General features: G+C 52.3%; 2 protein-coding genes across 15 annotated transcripts in view; one reads left to right on the top strand and one right to left on the bottom strand.

The window, feature by feature from the left end:
- Nucleotides 1-637, top strand: part of PHLDB1 (pleckstrin homology like domain family B member 1) — a 45757-nt gene extending 45120 nt beyond the window's left edge. For all 14 annotated transcript variants that reach the window (XM_045556356.1, XM_045556355.1, XM_045556351.1 and 11 more), the window contains one exon: nucleotides 327-637. In XM_045556356.1, the coding sequence (XP_045412312.1) occupies nucleotides 327-467 (141 nt within the window). In that variant the 3' untranslated portion in view covers nucleotides 468-637. The remainder of the gene's footprint in view (nucleotides 1-326) is intronic.
- A 1241-nt stretch (nucleotides 638-1878) lies between these two features.
- On the bottom strand, nucleotides 1879-19230 carry LOC123641508 (trehalase). Its single transcript, XM_045556342.1, has 15 exons — nucleotides 19084-19230; nucleotides 7094-7194; nucleotides 6824-6968; nucleotides 6654-6741; nucleotides 5556-5656; nucleotides 5350-5442; nucleotides 5104-5220; nucleotides 4875-4997; nucleotides 4603-4652; nucleotides 4276-4470; nucleotides 3516-3733; nucleotides 3145-3256; nucleotides 2668-2780; nucleotides 2348-2401; nucleotides 1879-2097 (listed from the first exon to the last, which is right to left on the bottom strand). Exons 1-15 carry the CDS (start codon nucleotides 19170-19172, stop codon nucleotides 1945-1947), a joined length of 1752 nt encoding a protein of 583 aa, XP_045412298.1. The 5' UTR covers nucleotides 19173-19230; the 3' UTR covers nucleotides 1879-1944.
- Nucleotides 19231-21106: the final 1876 nt, after the last annotated feature.

Raw genomic sequence — 21106 nt, 5'->3', positions numbered from 1 at the left:
TTTTGCTGAGAGGAAACTCTGGTCCTCGCTGGAGCAGCTCTTTATGTCTGATTCTCTTGATATCTGGGGATGCCAAGGAACAGGTCCCTCCATGGCGGGGGATAGCCCTGCCAGGGTCCAGAGGGTTTAGAGAGCCCAGGACTGCTGTGGTGGCCCACGTGGACTGGTGGGGACTAGGCTTTGGGCCTATTTAGGACTCAGCTAGGGTTGAGAATGTTCCAGGGCTTCCTGGGGGCTGGGAGGGGAAAGGGCAGAAAGGAGGCAGGTGAGAATGTTCCTGGGCTTGGGTGAGCCACATCTGAGACCTTTCTCTCTCCCCTTGGCAGAGCCCAAACCCAGCCCTCACCTTCTGCGTGAAGACCCATGACCGGCTGTACTACATGGTGGCCCCATCTGCAGAGGCCATGCGCATCTGGATGGATGTCATTGTCACAGGGGCTGAGGGCTACACTCAATTCATGAACTGACTGCCATGGGCCTCCTGGACCCTCGGGCTGGCCCCAGGACCCATGCCCGGCCATGGGCTGCTCTGCTGCCCTGGAGAGAGCCGTGCGCCGGGCCTCAGGGCTCACAGAAGCAGGGCATGGCAGTGTGTGACTGGGGCGTTTGTATAAGAAGACTTTGTAATATTCCGTAAGGAGCTCAGTCCTGTGAGTTTGTGGGCTCTGGCCCCCTGAAGACCCAGCCGGAAGATAAAAAGTGGGAAGGGAGCTTTGCTGTCCCCTGGGAACCTAGAACTTGCAATGACTCTTCAGGGTCCAGTGCCAGGCTGGCCAGGCTGAGGAGCCGGCACAGAGTGGCCTTTCAGCTCTGACCCGGCACCTGCTCTGCTCTCCCCAGCCTGTTTTCTCTGTTGTAAAGGACAAATTATGGTACCATAATCTGCCAAAGATCCCCCCTTGCCTCAGCCCCCTTTGCAGGAGCCTTGCGGGCGGAGCAGAGCCTCGCCCCCAGGGGGGTAACAGCTCAGGCGGCTACTTCTCAAACCCGCTCTGCCCCTTGCTCTCCCTTCCTTTATACTTTTTATTACTTTGCTCAAGGGCCAGAGATCTCAAGCATCATCCTTGAGGTCCCAGCCCCATCCCCTTGTAGCAGACCCATCACCATGGTCACCATAGTAACTGCTTTGTCGCCATGGTTACATACCAGTTGCCCACTGTTTCAGCTGTGGGCCATCTGAGGGTACGTGCCATCATCTCTCCAGCCCCCCCGTGGGCGTCTCATGCTGGGGGGAAGGGACTGAACACCTTCTCCCTGCCCCCGGCCTGTGTCTCCGGCTCTGATGCACAGCCTGCCGGCCCAGTCCAGTCCTCCCTTCCACTCGTGCCTTGCTTAGAGCCAGAAGGGACGAAGCCGGGGATCTGAGCAGAGGAGCAATACGGATGGCAAAGGAAGGTGGAAGGGCCATCCTTGGCTTCTGTACAGGGTTGAGTTTCTGACAGGGAAGAGGGCTGCTCTGGTGCTCCCACAGGAAAAGCCCAAGCAGGAGAGGAAGCAGCAGAGGGGAAGGGCCCTGAGGTGCCACCACCCTCCCGCCAGCCTTGGAAGGGTGATGGAATGGAGAGTGGAGGACCAGGCCCCAGCTGTCTGGCCTCCCCTTCATGCCTTAACACTAAGCCCACCACCCCTGCCCTCCTTCCTGGCCCTGGGCCCTTGGTCCAGGCTGGGTGTTTTTCAGTATTTGTAAGCATTTCAGCAGAACAATAAAGCCTTTGGACTACGTAACTGTGTGGAAGGCCAGGTGGTATGCGTGGGCCTGGGGCACTTGGAGTTGTAGGGCCACGTCTCCCCCAAAACAGGATTTCCACCCTATTCAAGGTTCCAGGAGGGACCTGCCCCACTCCACTCTGAACAGAGGCCAGGCCGGGAGGAGGCAGGTACTGGTGTTTAATGGGGCAGGAGCAGGGGACAGGTGTGGGGAGGGCAGGAAGGATGGTGAGGCTGTCACCGTGGCAGGAGGCTGACCAGGAAGTTTAGCAGAAGGGCAGCCACCAGGCAGCGGGGCTCCAGGAAAGCCAGCTGGGCTCCCGAGGTCAGCCGGTCACCATAGCGGTCCAGGAGCATCAGGACCACTCCATTGGTCCAGCCAAACCCCTCCTGGAGACAAGCATGGCCAGTGGGGCCAGGTCCCTGGGGAGTTCCAAGCCCTCTGGGGATGTGGGATCTCTACCCAGGGGCTCTGGCCCTGCCTAGCCCCAGGGGTACCACGGAGCACCAGTCAGCACCTCCCATGGGCCCACATGCCGGTGAGCACACTGAGGCCTGGGGGGCCACGGTCAGTCTTGGGGGCCAGCAGAGCCCAGGGCTTCCCTGTAAACTGTTGGCCAGCTCACCCCAGCCTGCTCACCTGAACTTCATACTCCCCTCCACCACCAGGCTGTCCACCGTTGCTGATGTCATACTGGGGACAAGAGGACAGGCTGTAGGTCAGGCACTGCCTGTGACCCAATGACCCCAACCCCAACCCCAAGGGCAACATGGGGGCCCCTGGGGAGAAGCCACTCTGGCCTGCAGCTCTGGCCCCTGCAGTGCCCAGAGATGGCCACTGGGCGCCGCCACTGTCCAGGCTGCACTGACCCTGGGCTGGGCTTGCAGAGCCAGACACCCCCACGTCCCCGAGGGGCGGGGGCCCTGGTGGGACACTGGGACAGCTCAGGGCCAGCTCACCTTCTCATACATGGCTGACGTCTGGGAGTAGACATCAAAGTTGGTTCGGATCCAGTTCTGGGCCAGCTGGAAAGCCACTTCCTGGGCCCGAGGTGAAGACGACTTGGCCAGGCCTAGACCCCACCCCAGGCAGCACCCTGACTCTCCAGGGCCCCCGTCCCAGGCAGGGAGAGCAGAGGCCGAGCCTCACTCTCCCCAAGGGGGGAAAGGGGTCTGGGCCCCAAGACCTCCTCCTGGGACCACAGGCCAAGCCACCCTTCATCTCGGGCTGGGGTTTGGAGGGAGAACAGAGGGCGGATTCCACTGGCCGGGCGGGCTGGACACAAGTGTTTGCTGAGCGGGGGCCGGGAGAGCAGAGCGGGAGGAAGGCCAGGGGCCCTGTGTCCTTTGTTCACACGTCCCCAGCCCCAGGGAGGCCGGCCCTCTACACGCCGGAGCAGGGGAAGGCCCGGGGCTCCGCCATGCCTGCCTCCCTACCTCTGATGACCACGTCCTGCAGGGGGGCCCAGGCGTTGGGGAAGTCCCACTGCTGGCCTGTCTGCTGGAGAGAGGTCGGGATCCCATACTGGTAGGTCAGGATTTGGCTGTCCTAGAAGGTTCCACACACTGTGACTGTGGGTGGGGCCTGGATGGGGAGCCAGGATGCTGGGCCCTGTGGGAAACCAGATGTCCCCTTCCTGGCCTTTGTCTACTTGGCTCACAGCTTCCCCCTGGTGGCTCCAGGGGGACCCGCAGCTAAGACAAGGGGCACAGCAGGAGGGAGTGGCTGGCAGCTGCCAGGTCCTGCTCAGAGTCAGGAGGGGACAGTCCTGCCTCCAGTGGGACAGCCCCGCCTGCTGTGTCCTCACCTCCAGGTATTTCAGGGCCTTGTCTGCGACGCCAGGGTCAGAGAAGCAGCCGGCCCAGAGCGGAGTGAGGTTGGATGGGTAAAACTCCTGGTTCTTCTTCCCGGTCTCCAGGTCGTAGTCGAACCAGGCACCACTGTCCTCATCCCACAGGACGGCGCTCAGGGTGTCCAAGCGCTGTTCCCGCAAGGTCCTGTACTTCCTGGCCTGGGAGTCGTTCCCTGGGGCAGCACTGCTTTAGGCCGAGCAGCCAGGGCCCCACCTTCGGGCCCTGTACCTTTCATCTCCCTACTTTGGCCTTCTCTGTGTTCCTCTGCAGGGGCTGAGGCATCCTGAGGACCAAGGAGACAGGCCTCCCTGGAGCCCCCCGCATTTCAGGCCTCTGGGTCCTGGACTTCCCTGAGCAGATGGCCCTGCACTGCTCCCGGGGTCTGCACTGGCCTGTCCCCAGGTCCACCCTCCCGAGGGCACTGGCTGTGCAGGGTGCCCTAGCTCTGAGGGTCAGGGGGCAGCTGTCTGAGGAGATGGAGTGCAGGGATTTGGGACGTGTGGACTCGGGTCTCTTCACAGGCCCCAGAGGCCCTCACGGTGAGGAGGAGGAGGAGTGGGAAGATCAGGGTAGGCTCCACTTGTCCTGTCCGCTGGTACACCAGCGCAGGCGGGCAGCTGAAGGCCCTTCCTCCCAGGGTTCTCCTTCCAGTTCTATTGCCAAGGCTCAGGCAGGAACCCAACCTCAACAACCCTGTCCCCCACTGGTGCTCACCCAGTCTGGCGTAGAAGTTGCTCATCAGCTCCTCTGCTTGGCACAGGAAGGCATTCAGGTCAACAGGCACCAGTTTGCTGGTTCGGATGCTGCTGAGCAAGTTGGGGTTTGAGCCCCCGATGAGCCAGCGTGAAGAGAAGTCCCAGCCAGACTCGGCCCCAGCCTTGAGCTCGGCCCACAGAGCCTCCTGGTCACCTGGGAGGACAGAGCAGGGAGCCCAGCCAGTCCTGGCTGCAGGTTGAGGCAGCCCCCGATGGGGGACCAGGCCCGACACACACAGCCACCCAGCCACCCTGCCCCTGGCCCTCCCACCCCGCTGCTGCTCACCCTCCGGCAAGGTGTCTGCCAGCTCTGCATCTTTGCTGTAGGACTCCGGCCTGGCGAAGGGCAGAAAGGGTGGCCGGTTACTAGCAGGTGCTAAGCCCCCCTGTGCCCAACCAGGAGGCTGAGCCATTTTGACCCAGCTACCCTCGGGCCCCCTCAGCCCGCAGTTGTCCAAGAGAGCAAGCTAAGTCACCCTCTCCTGCCCAGGGGTGTTGTGATGCTCAAAGCAGAGTGAGTGGCTAAGAGATTGAGGGGTGGGTTGGGCAGTTTCTCACCTGGGTCCCCCATAAGGGACATAATAGCGATTCAGGATATAGCTCTTTCCTCCCAAGCTCACAGAGACGCTCCTGTTCGTAGTCCAGAAGTCCAATTCCAAAGCTAAGGTCTCAATGTTCTCCCTGGGGTGGGCCCAGGCAGCACGTCAGCCCAGGCACGCCACCCCCACCCCGGCCCTGGGAGGTCTGAGGGATGGCGTGGGCCTGCAGGGCAGGCTGGGGTACCCACTGCAGGAAGGTGGTATCGTTGGTGTAATTCAGGTAGCGATCCATCATGAGCGTCAGGAGTGGGGGCTGGCTCCGCTGCAGGTAGTACACACGCCCGCCATTGGGGACATGCCCATAGCTGCCGAGAGGGAGGCCTGCTGAGATGCCCTCTGCCTAGCGACTAGCACCAAGACAAATCCGGTTCCAGGCCCAAGGCACACCTGCTTCTCCTCCACCCCCGGGCTGGAGGTGCCCAGCCCCCTCTCACGTTTTCACCAGGTCCAGGAAGTTCTGCAGCATGCCCTTCACCGTCTGGGCCATCTCAGAGAGGAGCAGACCTTCCATCACCCAGTAGGAGTCCCTGGGGGGAGGGGCAGCTCAGCCATCACCCTGCTGCCTCCGTCGGCCCTGCACACCCTACTGGCCCTGGGTTCTCCACCACTGCTGGCCCCTGCAGGCCCCCTGGCCTCTCACCAGTAGTAGAACTCGAGAAAGCGCCCGCCAGGCACGATGAAGGGGTGGTCCGCGTAGATCAGTGAGAACCGCTCAGGTTGGCTGAGAACCTCTGGCTTCATCTGGAGTCAGGAAAGAGAGGAAAGCCACAGGGAGCCTAGAATCCCCATGGAAGTGGAGGCTGCAGGAGGCTGGGCGTGGAGGCCCTGGCAACCATGGGCTTCGGAGCCAGACAGCTGGGCTTGAGCTCTGGCTCTGCTGCAGCTTAGCCATGTGGTCGAGGCCCAGCGCTGGGCGCCTTGGTGTCCTTACCACCCCTGTGCCAGCCTCTGGAGTCCCAGCTCAACTTGACGGTGTGTACGAGCCCTGATCACTCAAGTGATCCTCCTGCCTCAGCCTCCTGGCAGCTGGGACTACAGGTGTGCACCATGGCGGCCGGCTATTCCCACGATTTCTGTACATGTGTTTTGGTGGTGGGGAGAGGCAAGTCTGTCTCAGGCATTTTGAGAGAACAGAGAACGGGGTTCAGGTTTTTTCCATGGGTGCCCCTGAGGGCAGGTGAGGAAGGCAACCCGAGCTAGCGAAGGAGCCCTGAGCAGCACTTGTGCCAGTGAGTGCCAGGGCACAGGGGCTGAGTGGGAGCAGAGAGCATGGGTGTCCTGTGTGGCCTTGGGCAACCTCTGCCCTCGCAGAGCCTCAGAGAGAGGAGAGAAAGCAGCTCAGGACTGTGCTGAGCACACACTTGGCCACACGCAGCGTAGCACGTTTTGTTCCTGAGAGAGAGGCCTGGCCCCAGGAGCTTAGGGAAGGGAGACAGCCCAGCAGGTACGTGAACATTTAGCAGGTGATGCAAGAGCAGTGTTGGAGGCAGGACAGGCGAGGTGAGGTTTGCCTCGGGGAGGCTGGGGAGCCTTCCTGGAGGAGGTGAGGAGTTAGAAGTACTCCTTCTAACTCCAGAAATTCTTTCTAGAGAGCTTTCATTTGGGGACCCAGGGAGTGGGGGACTGTGTTCTCAGGAAAGGAGCCCCCCGATCTGTGTTCTGGGAGCACTGTGGGCATACCTCTCTCCCAGCCCCAGACCCCTCTGCCAGGCCCTGGGTGGCCCCAGGACACTGATACCTTCTTCCCCAGCTTCTTCCAGAGCTCGTGCAGCTGCCCTGCCCAGGCACGCAGCTTGGCGTCCGAGATCTTCTGCAGGAACTGGGGGCTGGAGAAGGGCCGGCCCCACAGGGTTCAAGGAGGCAGCCGTGTTGGAGGGGCCCTCTGCTTTTCCCTGCCCAGAGTTCTACCTGTCTTTCCAGTCCACAGGGGTCCAGGACTGCAGCTCCTGCCCCACGTCCTGGAAGTGTTCTGCAACAAACGCCTGCAGCTGCTGCGTGGGGATGCTATGGTTGTGGGCCTCGGACAGCTTGCTGAAGCTCTGCAGGACTATGTCTGGAGAGCAGGCAGCAGGGAGGGGACAGCAGGGGGCCTGATCAGAGGGGCCTCTCTGCCTGGTCTTGCCCCCTGGCCTCTTTGGGGAGAAAGTTCAGGAGAAGGTGAGCCCCCAGGTGCCTCACCTGGGGCTGTGGACAGTGGCATGTCCACAAAGTGCTTGTCATCTTGGTAGAGCTTGGCCATCTGAACTTGGTGCAGGAGCTCCCCGTAGCAGTAAATCTGGCTGCAGAGACAGGGATGGGAGCCGGTCAGGCCACCGCTACCACCCTATTAGAGCAGAAAAGAGTGCTAGAGTCTGGGGCAGACTGGTCAGGGCATGTTACCTGGAACTGGACAAGGGTTATGTGAGTGCATGTGTGTGCATGTGTGTGCGTGTACGGTGTGCCTATGTGTTTGTAGTAGGAGTTTCTGGGTGAGAGTGACCTCCAGGGCTGAGAGAACAAGCAGAGTCTTGGTACAGTAAAGGACCATTACAGTTGCCTGAGTCCACACTGGTTGCTAACATGAAAGGGTGTAGAATAGCTGATGGGCAAAAGGAGGTTGGCACTTTAATGAGTGACATGGTAGAAGCTGGAGTGCTGCTGTGAGCCAGTTCTCCGTGCAATAGGCCGGTGTAAACTCCATCAGAAGGGCTCATGGCAAAAGCCCATGAGGTGCACCCAGTGGTGATGGCTGAGACCAGGGACCAGAAAATTTCCAGGCACAGCATATGGTCGATGCCATTTGAGAGACAATTACTAGCTTGCTCTTGGGTGTTTGTTGAAACTGCCACCGTGGCTACAGGACACAAAGTAATCCTGAAACTAAAATACCCACAATGTCTTGGGTAATGTCAGAGGAACACTGATGAAAGTGGTGCTCAGAAGAGTTCCTTAATAAAACGGAAATGGAGTATTCAGGAACATGCTGCTCCAGGAACTCAAGGAGGTGCACGCGGTATCCATGAGCAGAGAGCCTCTTTCCCCTAGGGCCGACCTCGGAAGCACCTAAGGAGCCGATGCCGCCCAGGAGGGGCCCTAGGAAGAGCTCTCAACTGACCAAATAAAGCTGCTTGGTTTATGGGTAGACAGACAGAATCTTGTTAGGAAGGCCATGGCGCTCTGACTGGCTGATGGAAAATCTTTGAAGGAGGTAAGAACAAATCAGCTCAGTGGACTGAATTGCACGTGTTTTTCTTGCAATGATGGAAGAATTGAATGATAAAAGCCCCTATATTTGGGTTTTTACTGACTCATGGGCAGTGGCCAAATGGCCTGGTAGACAGGCAGTGAAAAACTGAACTGTTACAGGGATACCCACGTGGGACATGACCCTATGGGAACCACTATGGAAAACTAAGTGTGGGCCGGGCACGGTGGCTCACGCCTGTAATCCTAGCACTCTGGGAGGCTGAGGCAGCAGGATCGCTTGAGCTCAGGAGTTCAAGACAAGCCTGAGCAAGAGTGAGACCTGACTCTACGAAAAATAGAACAATTAGCCGGGTGTTGTGGTGAGTGCCGGTAGTCCCAGCTACTTGGGAGGCTGAGGCAGGAGGATCACTTGAACCCAGGAGTTTGAGGTTGCTGTGAGCTAGGATGACACCACAGCACTCTAGCCCAGGCGACAGAGCGAGACTGTGTCTCAAAAAAAATAAAGAAACTAAGGGTACATTAAAGTAGCTTTGCATACCTGATTGTAGATGCAAATGCCCAAAATACTATAAAATGCTATATTGGAACAGATGATACTGTACCAATTTAGACCACCAAGTTACATTTCTTCAGATCGAGGAACACAATTTATAGACCAAATTGTCCAACAGTAGGGCAAGCAATATTATATTAAATGGACATATCATGTTACATATTATCTTTAGAGTAGTGGTTTTTGTTTTTTTTTTATTTTTGCCTCGGCCTCCCAGAGTGCTAGGATTACAGGCATGAGCCACAGCGCCCAGCCCAGAGTAGTGGTTTAATAGAGAATTGTAACAGGCAATTAAAACACTTGTTGTCTAGAATGGGGGAGATAAACGCAAGAAGGGCTGGCTTACACACCTTCACACGTGTGTGCACACACTCACCATGAGTGGGGCAAAGGGAGGGTTCCCACTGCACAGATTCCTCTGTTTTTCTGGGGGATGCAGGGAAGAGGGGTGGAGGAGGTTGCGGGTATGACTATACAATTTTTTCCCACATCACCTCAACTACTTTGTTCTTACCTGATACAGTGGTCCCAGGACCAGGACTACAACTGTGGGTGTCAGAAGAAGGGATGATTCCCAAGCAAGAAGCTGTAACTGTGCCTGTAAACCTTTATGCGAGAATTCCTAAGGGCTGGGTGGGGTAGGCTGTGTCTTCACCCCATCCGGCTACATTGGGGTTGTTGGTGAATGCAGCGGTATTATCTAGTGGTCGAGATAGTGCTAGTTCTGCACCTTTGTCACCCTACTCTGTATGTATGGGAGTGACTGAGGGCAGGGCCCTTGCTAGACTAGTACTGCTGCTGGCAACATGTTTCAGCACAGTGGCCAAACCTAATGTCCCTTCCAAAGGTGGAAAAGTTTGGTAAAAATCAATGACAAATGGGGAGAAGGAGAAATAGCAGCTGAGGGTAAAGGAATGTATAAATGGGTTATGCAATGAGGGAAATCCAACACCACATACGTGCTTGGAGAGAGAACAAGAAAATATTCTCTTAGCACGATGATATCCGATGCCTGAAAGGGGGAAGCCACACATTTGCCAAGACCACTCCTGCTTTTGGGACCTGACAAGGTCGAATGGCAGCCTGCAGACCTGAGTGGCACCGCTCTGGGATTCGGTCACATGGTGGGATGGTGAGGAAGACCAACTGTTGACGAGTGAATGCAACTCTAGCCGTGCGCCAGTGTTTTGACTCTTAGTTTTCAGGTTCAGTCCACTACAAAGTGTATCATTTGGGAAGGAATTTCCAGGAACTACTCCCTACTGAGTCTTTGGACTGTGTGGTTTACAGCTCCTGGCAGACTAATCACCAAGGAACTGTAAACCTTGATCATCAAGTGCTTAGAAAGGTCCCTGCTTATAAAAGACAAAATACAGCAGCAGCATGGCCAGCATGCCACAGTGTGCTACATGCACACGTGCAGGTCACCCTTGCTTTTGTGGATGGAAAGCTACTAAACAGAATAGAAAAGAATGGGTTTCTTATGGCATTAAAGCAGTGGGCATCACAGGGTAGGTCCAAATTCTCCTAAGGAATAGCCCCATCCCGAGACAAGACAGGCTGTGGGAGGCCTCATGGCATTCTCAAAATAACTTACATGTAGGTGTGATGACCACTCATCTAGCCCATTACGGGGACCCACCAATTTTGGGTCAAAACATGCACCTTATCTGCACTTGGGCCTTTAATACACAATGGCAACAACACACATGGTGTATTAAACAACATTGGCCCGTGAGATAGAAAGGGGCTTTAGGAGAGAGAAGTCCCCCCACGCTTAACAACTGTACTTCTAATTCGGAGAAGCATTCAGAGGACAAAAGTATATTAACTAGAACAACCAGGTTAGAGGGAGTTCTCTTCCAGGAGGAAAGCAAGGCCTGGAAAGACGACGAGCTTCGGTGACGTGGGTCAGGCGGAGTCAACAACTGATGCTGGGATAATGCCAGGACCCAGCACTGGGAAAGGGCCTATGCTCTACCCAGCTGGGCCTCTTGACTATTTTAATACAGATCAATGTCCAGGTAGCCACAGGGCAATGCCCTTCGTCCTAGCTGCTGAGGCTCAAGTGGCACACCTGTGGGAATCTTATAGCCCCCAAACTTATGGAAGTTTCTAGGGGAACTTGTAATGTACACTGACACGCTATGACTGCTCTTGCCCCAAGAATATCAGAAGAAGACACACCGTGTGGTACAACTAACAAGGATAGAAACTATTCTGAATACCACCCGTGCCCTCCCCATAGGAGGGAGATGGGCCCTGCCATAGAATGGCACCCAGTGGAAGTGAGACATGGTGACTAGCTTTGTCCCCAACCCACTTGGAACCCAGAAATAACCAAATCATGGCCACTTGCAATGATGCCTGTTCATAATAATGGTGTATGGGCAAGGTCCATTTCCATCTGGGAGGCATAGGAAACAGCTCTGTAATTCTTAGAGATTTCTCTGTAATGAATAGTGCTATGACCGTAGCATGAAATGGTGTAGCCCTAGCCTTGTTGGTAAGATTCAACTACTTTATATAAGTAAGTCATATGGTAGCACTGATAATGATGATTAAATAGATTGAGAGACTGAGTTATAGCCTTCTCAGGATGTAATACCAATAAAAAATGACTGGCCTGAGGAAGAACTTTAGCTAATTTCTATGTTAAGTAGTTCTGCACAAGTTTATCATAAGGTACAAATAGCAGCAGATCAAGAAGGGAAATGAATAATCAAATTACTACAAAAATATGAATATGTATATAATGGCTTTATGATCAGATAAGTTTCTTTAAATCTTTCCCTAGCCTCCAAATATTAGGCATAGTCATACCGATACTATTACTGTGTATATTATGTAAATGCTGCACTAAATGTGGATGTTCAGACAAATAGGATGGTTTTGCTGAGCCCAGGCCAAGGGCTGCAGGGGTGGTTGTGTACTGCAATTCAGTTCTGATGCTCACCACGGGAGTTAGCGCAGATTCTGCAGGTTTAAGGGCTCAGTCTGATAAAACTGCCCTTATGTCAGATACCAGCTGCAAGTTTGGGGGTCCCCAGGCCACTCACACTTCTGACCAACTGGTTACAAATTTGGGGGTTTCCACACCCCCTCACATTTGATAATTTGCTATGACTTGTAGAATTCAGGAAAGTGCTGTACTTAACAATTATAGTTTTATCATAAGAATACAAATCGGGATCAGCCAAAGGAAGAGACATACAAGGTGAGTTCTGGGGGGGTCCTGAATGCAGAACATCCTTTCCTTGTGGAGTCAGGATGCATCCCCCTCCCAGCACATCCACAAGCTCACCAATTGGGAAGCTCCACTGACGTTTGGTGTCCACAGTTTATGCAGGTGCAATTGATTGAATCATTGGCCATGCAATGGAAACCAATCTCCAGCCCCACTGCCCTCCCTGGAGATTGGGAGGTCAGGCTGATATCACGGGGCTCAAAGCTCCACCTTCTAAACACATGGTTGGTGTTTCTGGCAGGGTCTGCCCCACCGCTGCTCACCCCCCATCATCTCATTAGCATAAGCTACCTAGAGCCTTGCCCTGAATATCAAAGACATGCCTAGCATTTGGGAAATTCCAAGAGCTTAGAAGTTACCTTCCAGGAACCCAGGTCAAAGAACAGGCCACCTGTCAGTAGTGGGGAACCTGCAGGCTTAAGGCCACAGGTGGCTTTCTAGGTCCTTCAGTGCAGCCTTTTGACTGAATCCAAATTTTACAGAACAAATCCTTTTATTAAAAGGGGTGTAGGCCAGGCATGGTGGCTCACACCTGTAATCCTAGCCCTCTGGGAGGCTGAGGTGGGTGGATCACTCGAGGTCAGGAGTTCGAGACCAGCCTGAGCAAGAGTGAGACCCCGTCTCTACTAAAAATAGAAATAAATTATCTGGACAACTAAAAGTATATATAGAAAAAATTAGCCAGGCATGGTGGCACATGCCTGTAGTCCCAGCTACTGGGGAGGCTGAGGCAGTAGGATCGTTTAAGCCCAGGAGTTTGAGGTTGCTGTGAGCTGGGCTGACGCCATGGCACTCACTCTAGCCCGGGCAACAAAATGAGACTCTGTCTCAAAAAAAAAAAAAAAGGGGGTGCAACAGACAAAGATGAAGCTTTTCTTGCCTCCTTTAGTGCTTAAAAAAGAACAATCTTGAAATCAGAAGGCTGCAGTTTTCCCACTCCTGCTTGAGTACAGCTTCCTTATAGCAGCAGTCCCCAATCTTTTTGGTACCAGGGACTAGTTTCACAGAAGATAATTTTTCCACAGATGGGGGTGGGGGAAATGCAGGGGTGGAGAAGGGGAGGCGGGGCTCAGGTGGTGATGCGAGCCATGGGGGGCGGAGTGGCTGTAAATACAGATGAAGCTTCCCTCCTGCTGTGATCACGGCGGGGGGGGGGCATTCCTAAGTTTCATGGAAGACAATTTTTCTGGACTGGGTGGGGGATGGGAGGTGGAGCTCAGGCAGTTGATGTGCAGCTGGTTCCTAACAAGCCCCAGCCCGGGTTGGAGTGGGGGGTTGGGGACCGCAGCCTTATAGCAAAATAGGCATACTTGCCTGAGTATCTACCTTTGGTATAGCCTTTTTTTAAACAGATAAAGAAATAGTACCGACATGAATATACCCCAAATTTAGGGGAGTTAGTGTGGAGGTAGAGAAAGGAGGCTTTTAACTCAATTTCATAACACATGTGCCATCAAAATGAATATTATAATTTTACCGATAATGCCAGTGTTTTACCATATTGCACTATGGTAGATGTAACCTGAAAAATAAAAGTCAAAAGATGTTGGCACATTACTAGAGTCCTTTTGCCATTAATAATCAGTCCAGTCCATCATCAGATCATATGACAAAATGTCTCCCACGACAAGGCCACTTGGGTTCTCAGGTTCCCTTCTGATCTTGACAGATTCCAAAACAGGAGTGGTCTTGGTAATATACGGCTTCAGCCTTTCAATGTCAAGTATAATTGAGCTAAGAGGCAACATCATCTTTTTCTCTGAGCCTCTTTCAAAGCACTAATATAATATCAAATTTCCCTCATGGCATTTGTTATTAATCCATTTATTCATTCCTTTGCCCCCAGCTACTATTCTTCTTTCTCTCCATTTATACCTCAACTTTTCCACCTTTGGAAAGGACAGTTATTAGGTTTGGCCACTGTGCTTACCCAGATTGCAGGTAGCAACACTAATCTAGCAAGTGCCTCGCCTCCAGTGCACTCCCGTTCTTACAGGGTAGGGCTACGTAGGACAGAACTAGTGGGCTGTCCCGGCCAGCGGGCAATACAGCTGTATTCACTGTCAGCCCCAACGTAGCTAGATAACCAGCCTTTCCTGCCTTTATCTCCCCCTGCTTTAGACAGCAAATGTGTCAACTGCCCATTCCAATTCTCCATCAAACCACTACTTTGAAAATGAAAGTGTGTCCCTGGGTCTGAAGAAATGTAGCTCAGTGGTCCAGATTGGTGCAGTATCTTTGTTCGGGCCATTTTACAGTATTTTGAGCATTTGCATCTACCACAGGCTATGCAAAGCCCAGTCCAGAGTCAGTGTCTCGTCCTGCCAGGACCCATTTGTAGCCTTCCAGGCCTGCCAGCATCGGTCCAACTTGCCAGCTGGGTGCAGGGCCTTCCCTCCAGGACAATCTGCCCCATAGTCATGTTGCAGCCTCTGTCTCCCTTACTAGCAGACAGGAAAGTTCTTATGGGTATTTTGTGCCTCAGAGGAAACAAGAGGAACAGATCCAGATTCAGCTCATCTCTCACTGCTGCCGCCCCCAGTGTCCACTCGTTTCATGGACCCAGGTAGCCCCCTCGGGTGTGCATTCAGGGATGCCCACTTGCTGCCCCCACTGCCAGCTGATGCTGGAAAACAACTGATGGGCATCAACATGTCCTGCTTTGATGCACTCCTAAAATTCCTGTAGTGATTCCCATAGGGCTGCGCTCCATGAGGGCATTGCTCTGATAGACCAGGTTTCCATTGCTCTTCTGCCCGACCATATGGCCAGGCCATTGGCTGCTGCCCAAGAGTCAGTAAAAATCCAAGTACTGTGGCAAAGTGTATGCAGTTCAGCCCGCAGAGCTGATTTGCTTTTGCCTTCTCCGATGAGATTGGCAGCCTTCCAAACAGTGTGCTGTTTGTTCACCTTGGAACTGCCACCCGTAAGCCACACAGCTCTTTGCTGGTCAATCAAGAGCAGTTTATAGGGCACTGTCCAAGTGGCAGGAGAATCCGGCACTCGTTGGGTGATTCCAAAGTCAGTACTAAGGGAAAAGAGTCTACCTGCTCTTGAATACAATGAGTAACTCTGCATTCCCCCAGTAGCAGGTCCCTGCATAAGCCATTTCCATTTTATTATAGAACTCTTCTGGCACTGCCCATCCTGTAAGAGCATTCCTCCAACATCGTCCGGGATACCATAGGTATTTCAGGTTTCAAGATTATTTTATGGGCCGGGTGCGGTGGCTCATGCCTGTAATCCTAGCACTCTGAGAGGCCGAGGCGGGTGGATCGCTCGAGGTCAGGAGTTCGAGACCAGCCTCAGCAAGAGTGAGACCCCGTCTCTACTAAAAATACAAAGAAATTATCTGGCCAACTAAAATATATATAGAAAAAATTAGCCGGGCATGGTGGCACATGCCTGTAGTCCCAGCTACCCGGGAGGCTGAGGCAGAAGGACTGCTTAAGCCCAGGAGTTTGAGGTTGCTGTGAGCTAGGCTGACGCCACGGCACTCTAGCCTGGGCAACAAAGCGAGACTCAGTCTCAAAAAAAAAAAAAAAAAAAAAAAAAAGATTATCTTATGTCCTTCAGTCAAAGGGGCAATTACAAATAATATCTGATAGCAAGCTAATAATTACCTCTCAGAGGGAAATTCTCTAGTCCAAAGTCTCAGCAGTGGTGCTGGGAGGTGCTCTAGGCTTTTGCTCTAAGGCCCAGTCTATATTCCATAGAGTGTGGACTTGGGCAATCTTATTGGGTCCCGTTTGGAATGGCCAATCAATATTGCTTGATGGGTGGGTTTACATGTCTTCTGCTTTGCAATCCTAGAGGGTGGAAATGTTCCCCGATCAGATACAATATTAATCCCCATAATACATTCAGGAAAAAGAGATACAACCATTTCACATAAAACCTATTCAAACGTACCAATTTTCATCCAAACTTTCACCTTAATCCTACCAACTCTTGCATTCCTAACTGTGGCCCCATTCAGACAACACCAACAGGTTTTGGTTTCGCAGTGCTAGCTGGGGGAACTGTTCCCTAGTCAGACGTATCCATTTCCATAAAACATTCAGGTGAAGGAGAAGCAACCACTTCACATAAAGCCTATTTAAACATTTCACTTTTCACCCAAATTTTCACATTAATCCCATCAGCCTTCGCATTTTTATATCCCCCAAATCTAATTATAGCGCCTGTTAGGGCTCCACCAGTACCACCTGCACGGGCTCCTGTGTCACGGACTAGAGGCTGTAGTTCCACTGACCAGAATCTAAGCTTGGCCCATCTCTTATTTTCATTTTAGCTATTATAGAGAAGAATTTATAGAGATTGTATATTTGCTTTTTTTCCCTTTTTTTTAAAGAGATAGGAGTCTTGCTCTGTCACCCAGGCTGGAGTGCAGTGGCACAATGCAACCTAGAGAACTCCTGGGCTCAAGCAATCCTCCCACCTCAGCCTCCTGAGTAGCTGGGACTACAGGTGCGTGCCACCACACTCAGCTAATTTTTTATTTTTTGTAGAGACGGGGTCTCACTATGTTGCCCAGGCTGGCCTCAAACTCTTGGCCTCAAGCAGTTCTTGCACCTCAGCCTCCCAAAGTGTTGGGATTACGGCCATGAACCACCAAGCCTGGCTGTGCTTTTTTTCTTGTAATTTTGCATTTCCTTATGCATCCATGAGTCAACTCCTCAGAAGTTGGATCCATATTCTCTAAATTCTGTTAGTAACTTTTACCTCTAGTAACTGATTGCAGTATGACTGACTGCTCTTCCATACCATGGCTGACTCTGTAGCCACTCAGAAATGCAAGGTTTCTCAAACCCTTCCCTTTCGTCCTTTCTCTTCTCAACCTATGTTACAGTGAATCAGGACCATTCTAGTAAATCACACATTTTCTGACTCCAGCCACAATACTACGGTTTAATTCTGGCATTAATCATCTGGGGTATGTGCAGACTCCAGGCACAGGTTAGGACACCGTCCTCAGCAAGACTGCCTTCACTTCAGACGCCAGCCCGAGTTCAGGGGTCCCCAGGCCACCTGCACTTCTGACCAACTGGCTACAAACTTAGGGGTTCCCCAACTTCCCTAGGGACCATAAGTAACCTCATTAGCATAAACTGTCAGGGCCCACTGTGAGTAAAAATGACACTCCTATCACCAGGGAAATTCCAAGGGCTTAGCAATTACCTTCCAGAAACCCAAGACAAAGACCAAATTCTTCATTATGTAACAAGTGGCTTATGTAGGAAAGGGTTGACTCAGCAGATCGGCTATGTTCAAACCCTAAACATTTAAAAGAAAGTTCTGGCCCAGACTGACCCTGGGAGACAACTTTTAAGTTACTGGCACTCTGGGAGGCTGAGGTGGGAGGATAGCTTGAGGTCAGGAGTTCAAAACCAGCCTGAGCAAGAGTGAGACCCTGCCTCTAGTAAAAATAGAAAAAACTAGCCAGGTGTGGTGGCATGTGCCTGTAGTACTAGCTACTCAGGAGGCTGAGGCAGGAGGATCACTTGAGACCAGGAGTTTGAGGTTGCCGTGAGCTAGGCTGACGCCATGGCACTCTAGCCCAGGAAACAGAGCGAGATTCTGTCTCACAAAAACCAAACAAATGAACTTCTAAGTTACTGGAATACACTGCCTGATAAGTCTTTGCTTGGGCCATGCCAGATATTTTATGCACAAATGTGATTTATGGTGGGGGCCTTTGGAGACCCGGAGCATAACTAAGGTCAACCACACAGGTGCTCTGTGCCTCTGTGACTGACCCCCAGTAAACACTCTGGGTACCAAGACTCAGTTAGCTTCCTTGATTGGCAACACTTCATGTGTGTCGTGACATATTGTTGCTGGAAAAATTAAGTGCTGTCCCCATAAATCCACTGGGAGAGAAAAACTACAAAACTGAGCTCATTTTCCCTTGGACGCTTCCCTATATGATTTCACCTTTGATGGCTTTAATATGTCTCCTTTCACTGCAATAAACCATAACCATGGGTATGATCATTTGGCGATTACTAGTGAATCACTGACCTGAGGGTGGTCTTAGAGACCACCAACACAGTCCTCTTTCTATACATTTGGCAAAGACCTAATGCTTGACAAAACACTTGATCACACAGCCTCTCAGAAATTCTCCTTATAATTGCACAGGACAAAACCAATTAACTATCCCAGGTACACTTTTCCCCTTTGCATTCCACAGTCAACCACGGCCACGTACCATCAACTGACCCTTTGATATACATCCCCTGTTGAACCACTTGCCTCCATCTCTACTCCTAACACTGGAGCCCAAGCCCTGGAGCCTCTTGCCTGGGGCCCTCTCTCCCCGGCCCTGTTCCCACTGTCCCAATCACACAGGCCTACTTCCCAATCCTTGAAGAGCCCTCTTTGCACTGGAGTTTCCATGCCCGAACTGTCCTCTCTCATATCTGCTCAGGGATGGCTCCTTCCGCAATTCTGCTCAAATATCAGCGACACCTTTTCCCCCATCCTCTCTGACACACCCTGTGCTCACTCCCACCAGTGGGTCCCTGACTTTGCTTTACTTCCAATTGTGCTTCTATCACTGTTTCTCTTCTATTATTGCTGCTCTTGCAAGAGCTGGAAAAACAGTCGGTGTGGGGAGAGCTCCACACACCCATGTGCCATGAAGAGTGGATGATGTCCTGTGAGTCCAGGAGGCAGGACAGGCTCACTCATCTCTGCCATCTGGTGATAGAAACTGAGGCTCAGGAAAGAGGTTTGACTTGCCCGGGGTCACAGAGCGAGTGTCGGGGTCAGGGCTTAAACCCGGGTGCTCTGGTCAGACCCTTAGGCCTCCTCTCACACCCAGGCTGGGGATTCAGGCACAAAGTTTGCTAGAACAATCCTGAGCACAGCCCTGCACAGTTGAAGGGGCAGCTTGGAGGAAGAGAGGGCGGGAGGCCGGGCTCTGTCCAGGAGGCTCGTGGACCGTGCCTGGGCCAGCCTCAGGCAGCTCCGTCTGCCCAGGACTGGAGGTCCAGTGCCCAGGACAGAGCCTGCAACACAAGGAAACCTACTTCTCTTCTCTTCCCTGTTTTTTCCTTTCCTTTCCTTCCCTTCCTCTTCTCTCTTAAGGGCTGACTCCCAGAGCTTGAGATCTCACGCCAGCCTTCCAGACCCTAGCATTCTCCCCAACCCCAGCTGCCTTCCGCACATGCCTACCTCTCACAGGGTGGCAGCAGGGCTTCCTGGGACCCCAGCCCCAGCTCCAGCAGAAGCAGCAGGCACAGCTCCCAGGTCCTCCCGGGCATGGTGGCTGTGACTATGGCTGAATGAGGAAGCCCAGGCACAGCTGCTTGCTGGGCACAGCCTGGCCCGCCTGCCCATCCAAGTCAGTCAAAGTCCAAGCTTGAGGCGTGGCCACCTGAGGTGATGTGTGCTCGGTCTGCACATGGCCTGCTTGCCCCTCCTGCTCTCGGGGTACAGTGGTCACCCACCGCCCTTCTACTTTTTTTTTTGCCTCTTTTGTTTCTCAGTCTCAGCTGGTGCTGCTGGCTCAGACATCTCCCTCAGAGTCATCAGGGTAGGGTCGGGGGAATGGACACCTGAGGGGCTGGGGACATGGTTAAGGCCACACATCTGTGACCTAGTTGCCAGTTCCGTGGGTGGCCCCAAGACTGCCAGCCTTGGAAGTTTATCATTCCCTTTAACATTTCCAACGGAATGGCTCAAGATGCTGTCCCTGATGTGGTGGGCAACTCAGGGACCCTCACTATTGTCTACAAGAGATGCTGCGGGAGCACAAAACACCATAACCATCCTGTCTGAGGAGGAGTCAGGAAACCCATCGTAGTGGTGACATTTGTAATGGGTCTTGAAGATTGTTTAGGAGTTTGCCAAGGGAATGGGCTGGAGACCATTCCAATGTATGCAGAGCATGTTGTTCAGGGAACGATGAGAAGTTCAGCCTAGCAAGATCGAACTTGGCATCTGTAGCGGGAAGGGTTGTGAGACGAGGCTGAAGGAATGTGTTGGCACCAGTCTATAAATGGTCTTTGCCAAGCCAAGGAGGCAGCTGTTTCCCCAAAGCAGAACCAGCAGAGAAGCTTGTGAGCTGCAGTAGCAAGATTGGATTTGCTTTAGGAAGCTCATCACGTCAAAATTATGGAAGATGAGTTGAAGCGGCAAAGGATGGGGCAAGGCACATCAGGAGACCATTAGTAGCAACAGTGCAGGCCTGGACCCACCCAGAGGAGGTGGGCAGAGGGGGAGCACATGAGGAGGAGCTTACTTCCAGCCAGCACCATTGAGTTCAGTCGTTAGTGCGACCTCTCCTGGAGGACTCAGGCTCACTGGTAAGGATGTCAGTTGTAGCAGCTGAGCAGCATTTACCACTGGTAAAAGAAAAATTTTAGACAAATTAAATTGATTAGTTTATTTGAGCAAAGAAACGATTCATGACTTCGGCAGCACTCCACACGAGTGAAAGTTCAGAGAGCTCCGCCCAGCAAGGTGGGCAGGCAGTATTTATGGACAGAAAAAGGAAATGACCTACCGAAACAGCCTGATTGGCTACAGTTCAGCATTTGCCTTATTTGGACATGTCTGAGCAGTTTGCAGCTTGTGATTGGCTGAAAGCTCAGCTGCTATGATTGGCTGAGACTCCTGGCTGAGAGTCAGCTATTCGTTCCAAAGACATGCTCTCAAGTTAGGTTGCAGTTTGTTTACATATTAAGGTAGGTTGCAGTTTACTACATTCGGAAGCAGCTTTAGGTTTAATTTAATTTAATTTCACAGCACAGACAAGGTGGCCCAGGCCTTGTGTTTTGTCTATATGCTGCTCCTGCTCCTCCCCACTGAATGGTCCCCTCCACGCTGATACTTTGCCCTTCTCGTTATTGCTACCCCTGAACTCCAGATACTACAGGCTTCCTTCCCTCCTCGTCTTTTTTTTTTTTTTTTTTGAGATTTTTAAAAATTGAGGTTAAATATATATAACATAAGATTTGGCATTATAACCATTTTTAAGTGTACAATTCAACTTATATTACACTCATAATGTTGTGCAACCACTCTCATTTCTTGAATAAATCTCACTTGGTTATGATGTATAATCCTTTTAATAAACTGTTGGATTTGGTTTGCTGATATTTTGTTGAGGAATTTTGCATCCATATACATAGAGGGTATTGGACTGTAATTTTCTTTTCTTGTGATGTCTTAATCTGGCTTTGATATATGAGTA

The sequence above is a fragment of the Lemur catta genome, chromosome 7 (assembly GCF_020740605.2).
Source record: "Lemur catta isolate mLemCat1 chromosome 7, mLemCat1.pri, whole genome shotgun sequence".
Taxonomy (NCBI): domain Eukaryota; kingdom Metazoa; phylum Chordata; class Mammalia; order Primates; family Lemuridae; genus Lemur; species Lemur catta.
Note: the sequence above shows the minus strand (reverse complement) of the source record. Positions and strands in the feature narration are given on the sequence as shown.